At 42.1% G+C, this 16,358-nt stretch overlaps 1 protein-coding gene across 1 annotated transcript; it reads right to left on the bottom strand.

Annotated features, from left to right (window-relative positions):
* Window positions 1-2,079: 2,079 nt before the first annotated feature.
* Window positions 2,080-4,867, bottom strand: Dkk1 (dickkopf WNT signaling pathway inhibitor 1). The gene is made up of 4 exons (XM_063239292.1): window positions 4,460-4,867; window positions 4,082-4,244; window positions 2,804-2,947; window positions 2,080-2,676 (listed from the first exon to the last, which is right to left on the bottom strand). Exons 1-4 carry the CDS (start codon window positions 4,703-4,705, stop codon window positions 2,423-2,425), a joined length of 807 nt encoding a protein of 268 aa, XP_063095362.1. The 5' UTR covers window positions 4,706-4,867; the 3' UTR covers window positions 2,080-2,422.
* Between the last annotated feature and the right edge of the window lie 11,491 nt (window positions 4,868-16,358).

Here is a 16,358-nt window from a genome sequence, read left to right as displayed (position 1 = left end):
AGATTAGTGATAAGCTGATATAGGGATATTTTTCCTAAGCCAGGCCTTATAGGCAGCTAGAGAAACCATGCTCTTCACTTTTAGATTTTGTGTCAAAACTCAGTCACTATGCTACAAATATATGAGGACAGGATCACAATAATTTTGTACCTATGGGTCAATATTTGTTAAAATAAAAAACTCTGGAAACATTTTAATTATTTATGACTGCTTAAATACGTTAGAATATAATGATCCAAACATATTACAATGTAATTATTAAAAAGAACAAATCATCTCTTTCTGTTACATAGGACATTCTATAAGATTCTCAGAGTGCCAGGTGCAGGACAGCATGTGGAGTGTATTAAAATAAAATACTTTGTGAAACTTTCTTATGTGCACGCATTTTCTTTTTTAAAAGTTTAAACAACCACCAGCACAAAGCATTTTAAGCAGCCTTTATCTACAGTTCTACATTCCTTAAATGATTCTCTTTTGAGTTGAATTTTATCTGTCCTCTTCCAACCTTCTAACTAACAAAATCTCTATGATTGTAATACATGTTCTTTACTGCATGAAGGTACAGTTTTTTCCTCCTGGAATCTGCTTCAGTTCTTGATTAGATATGAAGGAGACCATCCTGCTGTCTCCCCATCATCCCAAGCTGAGTTGTAGGCAGGGTGGAACTCTAGCCACAGACTGTGCAGCGCGGAGATGAGCTCTCTGGCCACTGTAGGTTCCAGTAGAAAGGAAGGGATCCAGTAACCAAGGCCCTTTTGAGCCCTGGCTCCTTCCCTCCTTAAACAGAAGGCCCTTCTTTCTTCTTTTCATGAAAGCGTTTCCTGTTTCCTCTATTGTGTTTTATTGGAGAAGGCAGGCCTTAGAATTGGCCTTTTTGGCACTTCAGAAAGCAAACACATGTAGAAAAAGAAAGTTTCTCCTGTGTGAGGAAGCTAAGACTTCAGACAAAAGGAATGTATCCTCACACATCCTGCCAGGTTCTGTCTCAGTAAAGAGGCGACTGAAGCTTGGGTCCTGTTGGCTGGGTTCCTAGACACCAAGCCATTTCCGGAAACACAAAAGCAACAGACCAGACGTTGAGGGACATCTGTGCTATTTAAGGAAACATTTGGACAATTGATCAGTTCCTACTACTCTGCCAATGGCTCGAACTTACCATTTTGTGGCTTTCATGCAGGCTTTCGTAATACTGAAGCGGAAGTATGAATCGGGAAGGTGGTTTCACCCTTTCCAAATACCAAATTTGGCATATAAACATGAAAAGATGGTTTAGATTTCATGCCAGTGAATTTGCAGTAAAACAATATATTTCTACCCTCATTTCAGTTCCTAGATTTCAGTGGAAGTAATAGTTTACTCAGCTTGCTTAGCAAGAGCAGAGAGAAATATGTGTGATTTTACTTGTTATTTAATAATTGTTTTTGAATCAAAGTTATTAGAATGCCTTCCTTATATGGAGGGGTATTAAAAATGTTTCAAATTAATTTTTTCACACACAATTGGCATTTGTCTAACTCTATTTCCATAATCACATCCTCTTCCTGCCAACCACCAAGTATTTGATACTGCTTTCGTGGTCATTACCTTTCTTGTCCAAAAGCTACTGACTATTTAGGTAATATCAAGTTACCAGAAACTCTTTTTGAATGTAGCAATTAAGATTCAGCTTCATATTATTACAATTATTTCAGTTATCAATAGACAACACATATTCTTTACTCAATATTGTCTTACATTTAGACAATATATTTTAACTTTGTCATATTTGTTTATAACACATACACACACACACACACACAAACACACACCTCTTCTAAGACCACAGTCCCAAATTATCTGCGCTTGTAACATTTCATGATATTAAATGTTCAATTTTGTTTCAAGGACTGGCATAGCCTAGAGTGAAATATAATGTAAACACTGAGACAGTGAAGGCTGATTCAGTTAGTAATTTATATGTTAAATTTTGGATATTTAACACTTATTTATTCAAGAGCTTTTTCTATTCTAGACTGTAGAATTAAAGCACAAAAGAGCTATAGATTGAGAAACTATAAGCTAAAGTTATTTATTTCAGTTCAACATAGAATATTTATTAGTCAAGATAACAATCAATGTGCACAAAAATTTACATAAAAGAAAGAATAGGCAATGCAGCACCTTTAGAAAAATAATTAAGTTTTTTTGCATTTACAGGTAAGTGCCACACTGAGAATTTACAACACAGTAATTTACTGCAACCACAAGGGAGTTTCATAAAGAAACAAAGCTCTCACACTCCACATTTTCGGAAGACATTATTGGAATGCTTAACTATAGTCACAAAATGTGTACATCCTTAGGACTGAGCTGACTAGTCATAAAAGATTTTCATAGCATATATTATATAAATGGAGTCCACTTCATTTGGACAGCCAGGTTAGTGTCGTTGACAGGTGTGAAGCCTCGAAGAATTACTGGCTTGATGGTGATCTTTCTGTATCCGGCAAGTCAGCCCTTCTCCACAGTAACAGCGCTGGAATATCTCCAGACCATGGGAGCCTTTTCTCCGGTGTTTGGTACATACTTGACCTTCTTTGAGGACAGGTTTACAGATTTTGGACCAGAAGTGTCTAGCACAACACAATCCTGTGGCACAGTCTGATGATCGAAGACAGACAGAACCTTCTTGTCCTGTGAAGGAGGACACAGTAAGAAAAGCACAGTTACTGATAAAGCTTCATCATGTCATGAAGGCAATTCAAAAGATATTTCTGACGTGTCAAAAACCAGGTATGGATCGTAAAGTGCTTTGTTCTACCTTTGGTGTGATAGATTTTGGAAGACAGTGTGGTTCTTCTGGAGTACCCATCCAAGGTGCCATGATCATTACCAAAGCTTTCAATGATGGTTTCCTCGATTTCCCCTCTATGGAAATGACTGGGATCAGAAGGCATACATATTCCTAAGGAAGCAGGAAACAGCATTAATTCCAAGGTAGCTTTCAGTTACTGCTAACAGCCAGCCAGCACAGGAGCAGTCTGCTATGCCAACACCCACCTGAGATAGTGTTATACTGACGTTCTCTTCAAAACTTGCCTAAAATCCTTCTTAGTACTTACTAATGCCAAACTACCCAAATGGACAGAAGTCTCAGTTGACAGTACACTGTATAATCATATGCAACGCCCCATACTACCCTTTAAAATACTTTCTCACTAATTGTGATAGTGGCAGTGCAATTGCTCCCCATTTTAATATCACAATAAGGTAAGAAAAAGAAAATCAGCCGCTTGGGTTTTTTTCTTAAAAATAAAATTTTTCGGCCTATACGTCTATATGAGTACAAAGTTAAACAAATATAATTCCCGCTGCCTGGAAGATTACAATTTCACCCACCAGTTACCTCACTGTATAATTTCTATATTACAGACACTGAGTTAGTTCATCCTAGAGTAGAGCTCTGTCCTAAAGAGGGTAGCCACCCTGCAAGTTTATTTCTGGAGACCTCTGCCTGAGTATCTCTTTGAGAAGTTAAATTTTTGTGGATCTGTGGTCGGGAGGAGGGACAGTTATTTTAGCAGAGGGAGGAGGGAGAAGGAAAGATGGACAGACCAAGACGCCAGGGTACCCAGCTCTCCCTTAAAAATGGCCAGCACGGATAAATCACTCCATCTCCCGGGTGGTGAGTTTTAACACCCAGGGATACCAAATAAAAGGCCAGTCTAGCAAAGCCATGATGGTCACCTTAAAACAAAATGGAACGGGTCCCAAAACACCAGTGCTGCCTTTCAGGTCTCTGACTCAGAATGCCCTCCCCCGTCCTCTTTTGCAGTTAATCCTAGGATCCCCTTAGACAAACTTATGGAAGGTCCAGTCTGAAGCAAACCTGCGTTAAACCACAGAGAAAGACAGAGTCCCCACGTCTGATTTAACCTCCTCTAGGACTAAAAACAAGTAGTCAATCTTACTTGAACCCGCTTCCTTGCACACCCATTTCTTTGCAGGTGGCGCCCCAGGACTCGCAGACGGGCGAGGCTCCCTCGCCGCTAGGCTGTCCGAGCCGCGGACTGGAGCTGGAGAGCAGCCCAGGACTCACCGTTTTTGCAGTAATTTCCCGGGCAGCACATCGCGTGGCGCATGCAGCGTTTGCGGCGCTTCCGGCAGGCGAGGCAGACCTGCACGCCGGCGCCGCCTGCGCGGGCCGGGCTGGAGCAGTACTCGTCGGTGCTGCACTCCTCGTCCTCCGCGCACGGGTAGGGCTGCGGAAAGGAGGGGGAGAGGTGAGGAGCCCACACCCCAGCGCGGCGGGGCTGGGCGCAGCGCTCCGCTGCGCGCCTCTGCACATCCACCCGCCGCTCCCGCGGGGGGCGCTTCCACGGGCGCCCGAGTCGCGCGCGCAGCACCTCTGCACCCTCCTCTCGGAATGCGAGCCCTTCGGGGTCACGCGCCCCTGGGTCCCCGCGACCCCGCTCACCTGGTAATTGTCAAGCGCCTGGTACTTGTTCCCGCCCTCGTACAGAATCCCGGGCGCGGCGCTGACCGCGGAGCCCGGGTGCCCGGCAGCGCCCCCCAGCGGCGGGGGAACGTTCTTGATGGCGTTGGAATTGACCAGAACCGAGTTCAAGGTGGCGCTCACTCGCAGCAGAGGCTGGCTGCCCAGCGCCACTGCTACCAGGGCGACCCAGAGCCGAGCAGCTCCCGCTGCGCCCAGAGCCCGCATCTCAGAAGGTCTCAAGTGGGAGACAGACCGAGAACCCAGGGGCCTCACTGTGCAAGCCGAGTCCCACCGGAGCGTGCTGGCGCGGGGTCCGAGCCGCGTCCCGGGCGTCCCAGAGTCCCAACTGCAGGGCGCCCGCAGCTCTGCGCCGCCACCGCCACCGGGGCTGCCTTTATACGGCGGGCTCCGAGCATTCCGGCCCCTGGGGGGAGACAACAAAGCCGGGATGGGATTTCAAAGCGCTGGGAGGGGCCGGGAGGGGTGTGTGTGTATGTGTGTGTGTGTGTGTGTGTGTACTTGAAGGGAGGGGGCTTTGACACTGTGCACTCAGCCCTGCTCACCTTCGAAGTGAGGGTTCTCGGGGCGCGGAGGAGCAGAGGATTTGATCATCGCTGCAGGCTGGGGAAAAGGGAGCTCGGCCCCCGGCCTTGCAATAAGGGTTGAATTATTTGCATCTGAAATACTTTTCACTGCCCAGTGGTGATACTCACTGCAAAACCACTTTTCCAACCTCTCCCTTAAGCCAGTATTTGTTTATTGTGTACGCAAACGATATTCAGTTTTTGGAAATTACCTAATCAATAATTCAAAGACCCTAGGGAACACGTCTACTAGAAGACCAGGTGTAAATTGCTGACCAAGGCTCTGCCATCAGCGATTTCCAGGTCTAGATGAGGTCTGTATCTTTAGATTCCTCCAGTTGCTGCTTCCCACCCCGCCAAAACCTCTCCCTTCCACTTTGAGGGAAAAAAAAATGTGCAAAGAAGAAAATTTGCACATCAAACAAGGATAAAAAGGGGAAAGGACTAATTCTCTTTTGATGGGAAGTTTAGAGAGGGAGGCGACAGACTGGGATTTGGAAATTAGATCGGGGTGGAGGAAAGAGGGAAATGACCATCCTCAAACTATTTAATGTGCTCTTTGAATCCAGTGGGTCGCGGCAGTAGATGAACTTGATTAGGCAGACAAGGGAGATCAAAGTGCCCAGAGCCAAATCGGACAGGGTCCACCGGGCCGGGTCAGTCGTCCCTCCTGGGCGCCCACTTCTCAGTGGAGGACTAATGGAGAGAGATAAGAACACCAAATCCTTAGCGCCTGATTTCCTCATTAGTATTTCATATCCTAAGGCTTGTGTTTGATCCCAAGGCAAACCCTTCCCTGGAAGAAGGAACCCAACCCCACCCCCACCCCCCAGAGAAGAGCTGGGAGTGAATCAAAGAGCGAATTTCACATCATTTAAATCTGTGTCTAAACAAAACACCGCTGCTGTAAAAGCAAGTTATCGTGCTTGTATTTTTTTAAATAAAAACATATTGGAAGCCTAGTTCCCTGAGGTCATTGCTTTTCCATCCAGGTTATTGTTACTTTTTTTCCTTTTTATTTTTTGAGGGATGGGGCAAGGGATGCAGTAAATATCAGTATTTAGAGAGCGACCTCACAGTAGAGAATGATGATCAAATTTTCTTTATTCTAGCCATAACAATTTAAAAGATACAATAATAGTCAAATTGTGATAATAAAAGGTGAAAGTGTACAAAATTATTTTTAAAAGCAGGCTGATTTTAACGTGAGAAAAATGAACAACTACCCTGTGAGTTTGGAAGGGAAAAGATCCTTGAAAGTCACTGTTGAATAGAAAAGAATGGAATGTAGTTCTTTGGTGCTTCTCTAGTCATTAGGTTAGCTCTACAGTTTGATAAAAAATATATGCATAAGGTTTAAATATTTGAAAATTATTACAGTAGAAGACACAAGGCATGTTCCCCTTCCACCTATTCCCCTTGATTGTGACCTCACTAATAATTTTTTTGTCCTTTCTGGAGCAATTCTGGGAGGCCTTTTTTGCAAGTGTCTTTAGATTTGCTGTCATGGCTGCCTTAAAGTCCTGAATTCATTCAAAACACTTATCCTTCATGTCATTTTGACTTTGGGGAGCAACCTAAGTCACGGGGTGCCATATCCAATGAGTGAGTAAATTAAGGTGGTTGAAAGGTTTTCATGAACCTGCCTTTCCATTTGATAGCACATGGCAGCAGTATCCAGTGTGGTTTTGATCATCTTCATAAAGACATTCTGGAAAGGAGACTTCTACAACTTCCTCAGAAAGGGACAAGAATGAAGTAGTGTGTTCCACCAATAACGTGCCTTTTACTGTAATGATTTTATTTATTTAGGTGTCCATCATGTGTTTTGGTCACACTTCAAATAATTACTCCACACGCTGACTTACTACTGTCATGACCGTGAGGGCCACTGGGTGTGACCATAGTCTTAAAGTCTTAAATCTGAGTGAAAAGGTATATTTAAAAAGCAGTTGGTGATACTCTGTGTGCTGGTTCCTTGGATTTTTGAAGTCATTGAATAATGGCTTAGAGACAATCCATAATGGTCTCTCTACCTAGAATGGTATCCTTCTCTTCAAAGTTACATCTCTCTGGGCCGGGGATACAGCACAGGGTCATAAGTAACTGCCTGGAAAACACAATGTCCTGAATTTGATTCCTTGTACCAATAAATAAATAAATAGTTCCATTTTTCTTTGGAAATTCCCTCTGATTTATTGATAACTCTAGCTTAGAAGTCCAGCATGAATTAAGACCCACTTTTATTTTTAAGGTTTCATCATGAATATGTCTAATGATGTAGACTTGGCACCTTCTCTTGCAATATTTAAAACAAATTGAAAATTTAGAAACAGAATAGGAGTTTTTACTTTCAAAAAGTGACCATTTGAAAAAAAAAACGTAAAATGAGCTTGCAGTTCAATGATGCGATGTATCCATGGGGAGATAGGCCTTGCCAGTCTGTGGACTTGAAATTTATATAGGCAAAAAGATCCTATTCCTAAAAATAGGAATTTAGATTACTATATCATCAGTAGCATGATATCAATGCTAATATCAATAATTGACATGTTGAGTATGTTTCCTGTACTAGAAAATCTATAAGCTATCTCAAATTTGTGTGGTATTGAAATGTAGGGAAAGAACCTCTTGCCTATCTGAAGAGTGGTCCTATCATCCAATTTAGATATTTCTAGAATTCTGGCATACCACAGTAAAGGACAATTCCTTTCCCTCTTTTCAGAAAAGATGGTACATGGCTGATAAACTTATGCAGAATTTTATTAACAACTTTGATTCCTGAATGAAACCAGATGTGTGATTGTTACCTTCCCTATTTTTTCATGTTACTTCTGAAGCTATTGTGAAGTTATTGTGTGTTTAAATCTAATATTGAGTAGATCAATATCTGAATTCCTGCTCTGTGCTAAGCAGTATACTTGAATCTGTTTAATAAAAGATAAGCATTCTTATTATTTATTTTCAGTGATTTAGTGGTGAGAGGAGGATGTAAACTCGCAAGTTATGCAGGTGAGAAATTAGGTAGGTGGTGCTTAGAGAAGGCTGAATATATAACAAGGCAATATTTTGCTCCAAATAGAAAATTTTACTTTTTTAGTACAGTAGCCATTTGAAAAAAATTAAATAAGTTGGTTTACTCACAGGCATCAGGTGCAAAAGGTAGGAGAAGAGGTAAATTTCATTGTTTTCCTTAGCACTACTTAATATTCAGTGATGCCCATTATTATGGAATATATTTCAAATATATTAAGGGAGGTTTATTGCAAAATGTGTTCAGATGATCTCTAAGAGTCGCCAAAGCCAAAGTCTTAACAGTTTCAGTATTGCTGAAAAGTCCATGTCCAAGCCTCCTCTGAGACATAAGGCAAACTCTTTTTAACTTTCAGCTGTGGAAAATCAAAAGAAAGTCAAAACACTGCAACATATGATTGTAAACCTGTTGCTAAAGAAAAGGAGAATAGAAACCAGTGGGACCAAAGCAAGATAGAAACCTCACAGGCAAACATTAAATCTTGTAGCTCCATGTCTAGAGCCTTGGGCAAATTGTGGTAGATATGAACTCCAGACTGCTGGGGAGGCCCCTCCCCTAAGGCATTGCCAGGGGTTGTAGTCCTCATGACTTCTCCCTGAGGCTGGCTTTGTTCACTCCCTGCAGCTTTGTTCAGATGTTCGACATTCCTGGCTTCTCCAGTTTCCTGGAGTCTCTGAGGTATTTTTGGCTTCACTCTCATAGCGTCATGCAGTGCTCTCTCAGGGTTACACCACCTGGTCGTCCAGGCCTTCTTCTGAAATCTGTGTGGAAGCCTCCCTGATTCTCAGTTCTTCCATTCTGCGTGCCTGTAAAACAAAGATGATGCCAAGGTCCGTCACCAGCTTAAGTAGTAGGTAGACCTCTAAATGCCTGGGTGGCTGAAAACCGAACCAGATCCCAGGAAATCAAATCTGTAAGCTGCCTGTCTCTATCAGGGTGCCCTTGTGGTCTCTTCACAAAGCAAGACATTTCACTTTTGCAACTTTGAACTTTAAAGAGCTTTTCAGTATGACTTTATGATATGTCTTCAAGATATTTTTCCTGTTCTCCTGAGCCAAAGTAGTTGATCTCCTTTTAATATTAATCCTTTAAGCAGTCTGTCTTCTGCTCCATCTCTGGGAGCATCAGTTTTACAGGAGCTTGGTTTCTGATGAAACTAGAAACTTTTAATTCACTTAACCCTGCCACTTGTCCTTGGTTTTCAGTGTAGGGCTAGCTAAAAGGCACCAACAATGTGGGTGCCACAGCTTGAACATCAGGCTGCTTTGAAATTTCCTTCACCAAACTAATCTACCACACTTAATGTACTTCTCCCTCAAAGTCTCAGGACATAAGCAAAATGTAGACACACTTCCTGCTGGATCTCACCATGCATCACTCAGAACTGAACTCCCAGTGGACTCCTTGCTCCCAGTTGAACCCTCTTAAGCCCGATCTTTACTGGCTGCATTTACTCAGCATTCTGGTCTTGGAGCTCTGACAGGATCTCCCATCAAGCTTCTGAACCACATGGTCAGTAGTGTCACAGCAACCAGGCACTTCTGTGGTACCCAAATCGGTCTTAGTTACTTTGTTCACCGCTGAAACCAATACTCAATTCCCACAGAAAGGAGGAAGAGAGGTTTGCTTTTGGCTCACAGTTTGCAAGATTTTCAGTCCATGGTCAGTTGACTTTAAGGCAGGACAACAGTAGGGCATACTGGACACAGAGAAAGAAAGGAGGAGCTAAGGAGGAAGGTAAACCCTGCCAGCCCCCAGTGACCTGTCTCTTCTCATCAGATACCACCTCTGGAGATGACATGGAGCTGTCAGCTCAGCAGTTTACAGATGGATATATGGCCCATAGACCCAACCACTTCCCAGAAGCTCGCCTTGCAATGGCATGAGGCTGTAGACGTACATCTGCAGGTAAATCATAACAGGGTAGATCTGTTTTAAAGCAGATAACAGTTTCATCATGGGGAAGAAAGCAAAAGGTTGAGGAACTGTGACCAACAAGTCCCAGGTGAAAAATGTTCTGCAATTCTCTGATTCTTTCTAAAGCTAGGTGACAGATACCGGTGTGCCAGACTAGGTGTGGTTTTTCCTAGAGGAAATGCTGCTTGTTATTTGGTCTGGTTTAAATATGACCACGATTAACCCAATAAGTTTAATATTTTGTGTCATATTTTTTTGAAAAGCAAGTATGTTTACTAATGTGAATTTAAACCTTAAAACTCAGGAATGGGATAAGACATGTTCTTTGAATGCAAAGGGCTGGATGCCAGGCATAGACTACTCATCAACTCCAGACGATAAGATGTCACATGTACTTACAAGCCATCTTTTCCATCTTTGTTATCTGAGGTTCTCCTATAACTGCTGCATTTTAACTCCTCCTTTTCTTCTTCCTTCTCATTCTCCCTTTTCTTCCTTCCTTTCAGTTTTCTCACTATTAAAGGAAGAAGATTTGCTGTCATTTAGTTTTACTTCTCTAGGAAAACCATCTTGAGCTAGTGGTGGGTGTGGCCAACATTTTTGGTGAGGCCAATATTGAATTGATGGCAGGGATTCTTCATTCTTGATGTTTAATAAAAAATGCTACAGCTTTCTTAATGACTTCTAAAGATTTTTTGCTCTTTATGTTCCTTTAAATGTTAAAAGAGCTTTCAGACAGGGCCCCTGGTATGCGTCTCTTTAAAGTTTGGGTTTTTCTAAGGGCCCAGTACAAAGAGAAGGCAAGCTTTGACAATGATTATGTTTATTTGGTCAGTGGAGATGGCCAGCCCTGATAAAGCAGGCTTCATGGGAGCTATCTAACCTAGTACAGAGGACCCTGGTGCAGGACACTGAAAGCTCATTTGAGAACAGAGCGACAATTTTAAAAGATTTGACTGAAAATCAGTGAGGATTGTGCCTAATCTAGATATCTGCCAGCATCTTTTCTGATGCCCTGACCATCAAGAAAGGTTGTGATGTGTAGGTAAAGGAACTGCAATGCCCCCCTAACATCTCTGTAAAGATTTAATATTAAGAACCACCAGGACAGACTAAGGCCAGCAAAAAGTAGGATGTGAGATTCTCATGAAACAGCCTCCTTATCTAGAAAAACTACACTCCACCAAGTCACTAAATTCCTATTATTATCTTGCTCATAGTGTAAGTGTTTTCCGAGGGTCGTGGTGTAAAAGGGCCCCTTGCCATGGCAGCAAGAGGTGGGGTCTAGGCACTTCCACTGTGCCAACTGGCACTAGAAAATTTGATAAAGCCACTGTACTCTCATGGTGGCTCGATTTTACATTCATAAATGAGATGCAGTGGTGGCAGGAGTGGTCCTCTGGCTACAAAAGCGTCTCTTTCTTCCTCTCCTGCACAGGTAAAATCATTTGTGTTTTGTCAAAAGTTCTTTCAGGCAGTCTGAAGATAAAGGAGACACTGAATCAGTATCCGCAGTGGTGATTTTGAAGAGGTTGACATGTAAGTTTTAAGCCTTTAAATTTGTGGAGATAAGATGAATGGTTTAAACCTGGTGTGGTGTGTAGAAAGAAATTATTTCTCTTTCACACACTGGTTGTAATGTTTTAGAGCACATTTTTTCAAGTATACCTAACTCTCAAATTAGTGAATCTATATTGCAGGACCTTAACGTGCAAAACAAAAATCAGGGCTTTTAACTGCCTGAGAGTGGACCAAGAATTAAGCGAGACGGAGCTGGGAACGTTTTCTGGGGGACACAAATAATTAGTGCAAATCTTAATCAACTTTGTATTTGCAAGAATAACTGCAAAAGTGAAGCTTCCAGAGGGGTCCAGGTGGCCACAGAAAGAGGCGGTGAGGAAGCAGCTTATCCCGGAGACCCAGAGCCCAAATTTAGGCTCCGTCCTAAAAGCCGGACTCAGGCCAGGCGTTAGGGCAGGAACCGGGCCAGCTGCTCACGGAGGCTGCACTTTAGTGTCTCAGGCCCTCGCCAGGATACAGTAGTGTAAAATGGAGCTTGATTAAAGACTCTCTTTGATGAGCGAAGATCAAACGGCCTGGGACCCCGGTCCTAATCAGACTTGAGCCGGGATGGCGCGCTCCCCAAGTCCGTTTGCTCGCGCTGCAGACCGAGCTCAGCACTTTCAGCCGCGGTGGGTTATGCTTGCTCACATCCGTGCACTCTGCATCGGCGCTGTGGGTTCGCGGTGTCAGGTCCTGGGCAAATAATGCAGGCCCTTCTGACTCGGTGACGAGGGCAGGGCGAGGGGGGCAGCGATACGACCTGGAGGGCACAGCTCCGGATTTGAGGGCCACCGAGCTCCCCGCAGGAGGAGCCAGAGAAACCTGTTCTTCTGCTGCCCCCTGGTGGAAATCTCGTAGAAGTTCTTTGCAGGAAAAAAATTGCAAAGCATTTATTAATCCCTGAGGTGGCTCTTTTGAAAGGCAGTTAATGTTTTCCAAAGCCCAGTACTCGTATCTTTTATACCGCTTCCACTTCCTGAGCCGATGTCTGTATGTTAAAATTAAAATAATATCTATCAGTGTCGTGTTGAGCTGTGTTCTCCATCAATACCACATATTCTCAGAATTTTACTGTTCAGTAATTCTTACTATTTACAGCAAGAAAAGAATTTTTTAAAAATAGTATCCACATTTAACAAGTGCGTGGAGGATATTTTGGTGACAACAGCTTTGTGAAATCGACTTAGCCACAAACTTACTTAAACTTATAGAAGAATTAAGACAGATTAGCTATTATATCAACTTTTTGTTTTTCCATTTCCTATTCCCTATTATCATTTGCTTTTGCAGATAACTTTAGAAGGGAGCTGTGAGGTCTACAGCTCTAAAGCACGTGTGTTCTTCCTATGTAGAGTTTCTAACTGGCAGGCAGAATCCTGAATTTGGGAAGTTACATTGCTATCATTTTGTTGACAATGTAAATTAGATAAATAATTAAATAAAAGAGTTTTAATGTAATGAATGAGATAGAAAATAATCCAGTATTTGTTAAGTGGTTTTTTCCCCCTTTTAAAAGTTTATTAAGAGCGATGTAGGCCTGTGACTCTTAATATTCGTAAAAGCCACATAAAATTTGGATTCATCCCTAAACGCAGCCCTGGTATTTGGCTTTTGTTGATTTCTGTGAATACTCCCCCATGAGACATACAGGTGGTCTGGTTTCATACTGGTCGAGCTTAGAATATTTCAGCTTGAAAATGGTGCAAAAGAAATACCTACTCATTAAAAAACCACACTAAAAGTTTGATTTTTGGTCTTTCCTGGAATGTCAGCGATATGGCCATAGCTTACAAAACTCTTATCTGAGGTCTTAGCACTAAAGGAGGCTGTCAAGGCAGTTCCAGTCCTGCCTTGACAGTTTAGTGAGATCCTGTCTGCACATGAAGGAAGAGAGTGAGAGAGACAGAAACGGGGGAGGAAGTGAAGGACAGACAGAGACAGAGAGAGGAGGGGAAGGAAGGTAATAGGAAGGGAATAAGGTAGAAGGGACTGGGGACATCGTATTCGAGAGTCCCTGGGTTCAATTTCCAGTACCAGGGGAAAAGAATGAAACTATTTTTGAGAAAATGGGGGCAGGGGCAGTGCAGTTCCCAGTCAGCTCCGCAATCAGAAGAGCAGCCAGGGGTGCCCACAGTGAGCTGGGTGCTGAGCTCGGATGTGAGGTAGGCGAGGCTTAGTAATGCACTTTGGACTTAGAGAATTTTCAATTTATGATGAATTTAGCCTTATCCTAGGTCAAACGGCATCTGCTGTCAGGTTTTTGAGAGCTTTAAGATGAATGTGTGTGTGCTCATCATTTTAAGTTGCTATCAGTGAAAGAAGCATCGATACAAACAATAATACAAAAGGAGATCTTTTGCCAATGAGGAGACGAAAAGGCAGAAGGGAAGGGAGGCAAGAGAAAGCGGATGGAAAAGATTTAAGGTGTGCTGTATCCACGCACCACCTCCTCATGAGGAATGTGATCACTGTGTGCTGTAAACGTGTGCTGATAAAAAGTAAATATTGAAAGAGAAGAAAACAGCTTAACCTCCATTTTCTTCCTGTTGGTCTACATTAGTGAAGGGAACCTTTTAGAGACAAGAGCCCAAACTGCAACTAAAAACACACTGATTACAAAGGGCCAACACCGCAATTAACCCAAAATGCTGAGATTTTAGTTTAGGAAAAAAAAAAAAACAACTCATACATTAACATCTTTTGTCTTAGAAGAATAACAAGTGACACACATTCTGTGGATCACCACCCCTGGTTTACACATAGAGGCAAGTGATCCAGGTATAAAGTTTATCCCAAAGATAAAGTGAAGTTGGCTATTTTTAAGATGTGTGTGTTGCGGGAATTACTTTGCTAATGGATATGATGTAGATCTAACTTGTTTTACTGGAGGATCATTGTGTTAAAGGCTGTGTCCTGATGTAGAGGCATTGGGGTTTGCCCTTTAGGGAAGAGATTGTAACATGAGGGATTCATCAGAGTGTTGATGAGTTCACAGTTGAATGGGCCACCAGAAGGCCAGGCCTGCTTGAAGGAAGAGGGTCACGGGGCATGTCCCCAGCCTCCTCTGCTCTGTTCTGTCCTCACTCTCTGTTCTGTCTGCAGTGGGGTGAACAACCTCCCCTCATCACTCCCTTGCATCATGATGCTTCTGACCTGTCACAGGAGCCAGCTGACTGTGGACTGAAACCGTGAGCCAAAATAAATCTTAGTCCTCAGAGTTTTCCTCTGTTTTTTGGTCATGTTGATGAAACACTGACTAACACACTAAAAAAATATTTTATGCCCATGTCGATAGGAAAACTGAATTATGATTTTTTTCTTGTATGATTCAGGTATGGTTTTGGAATCCAGGTTATGGTCACAGCCTAAAATGACCTGGAATATATATTTTACTTCTAATAGTAAAAAAGAATTTGAGAGTAAAATTATTTTTTTCTTCAATTACTTTGGAAATACAGATGCAGTTTGGATTTGCATGAATGTATATTTAGCTCCTTTTGCCATGATATCTCAGATCAACATTATCTGATAGAAATTTCTGGAACATTGTAAATATTTGATAATCTGCACTGGCCTAATTACAACAGTAGGTAACATGTGGCTGTGATCAAAGAACTAAGTTTTAAACCTTTAATGTCTGAAAGTCTTTCACAATGAACTTTAATAAACTCATTGATTGCCTAGAAATTTTTCCTATTGTCTCTCATCATTTTTTGGTATGAAATGCTTCAGCAGACAGAGCCAGAATGCTAGTGGTTGAAAGCAATTCATTCCAGGCCAAAGCCTTAGAGAATTGGCTGGATTCTCTGCTCCCATATACTGTCACCCTCCTTCCTCTGAAGCTGACAGTGCAGCCACTGCCTAGTAGTTGCTCATCACACGGTGGAGGAAAGAAAATCCGTTGAAGTGTAACTGGCTCTTACAGCTTCTGTGTAAAGTGACAGACTTACCCCTTTATGGTCAAAGCAAATCAAAATGCTGAAGTTCCCATGGAGCAGGGCAGTACTCAGGGAGAGAACACTGGATATTCTTGAACTGACATCAAAATCCAGTTGGGCCAGAAAAGTCCGTTATTATTCCTCCTTAAGTAGACTGACAGTCTTAATGCAGATCAGTTCGAACTACCTTACTCTAATGTACCAGATACCAAAAGTAAGTATAAATGTATTTTTAGGTTTTATAAATCAACATGTGTTTCTAGTCCTTAATGGTTTATTATTAACATCATGTTTTCATACGTTAATTGAAAAGAGAATTTAAGGCACTACAAATATTGGTTAACACTTTGGGGGTATTTAGTATGTTTTGGGTGTCCATGATTCTGTAGAGACTTTTTCGCAACCATTTCTGAAATATAGTCCCACGTACTTTACTGTTTCTGTGGTGTGGGGATATGTGTGTGTGTGTGTGTGTGTGTGTGTGTGTGTGTGTGTGCATTTCTGTCAAAATAAATTCAGTGCTTGTTAAAAATTAAGATTTGTAGGGAATACTTCAAAGTAAGTGTGCACAATCACGGAAATTATGCTTTTAGTTTATACTTCAGATACATTGTGTGACATTAATGTTTAAAAAACACTGGTCTAATCATAACCTGATATGGTCCATTAAGTTTTATGAAATCTGTGGCTACTCTTTGACGTTGTTAGCTATGCTCTGCTTTCTTTCTCTCCTCCTCCTCTTCTTGCTCCAATTTTTTTTTCTCATGAGGTTAAACTTAATGATTTCACTAATGATTTTACTGGAAATTTGATTTTGCTAATTAACGTGGGTGGATTTGTAC

The sequence above is a fragment of the Cavia porcellus genome, unplaced genomic scaffold (assembly GCF_034190915.1).
Source record: "Cavia porcellus strain 051 isolate PalLab524CR breed Dunkin Hartley unplaced genomic scaffold, mCavPor4.1 scaffold_28, whole genome shotgun sequence".
Lineage (NCBI taxonomy): Eukaryota > Metazoa > Chordata > Mammalia > Rodentia > Caviidae > Cavia > Cavia porcellus.
Note: the sequence above shows the minus strand (reverse complement) of the source record. Positions and strands in the feature narration are given on the sequence as shown.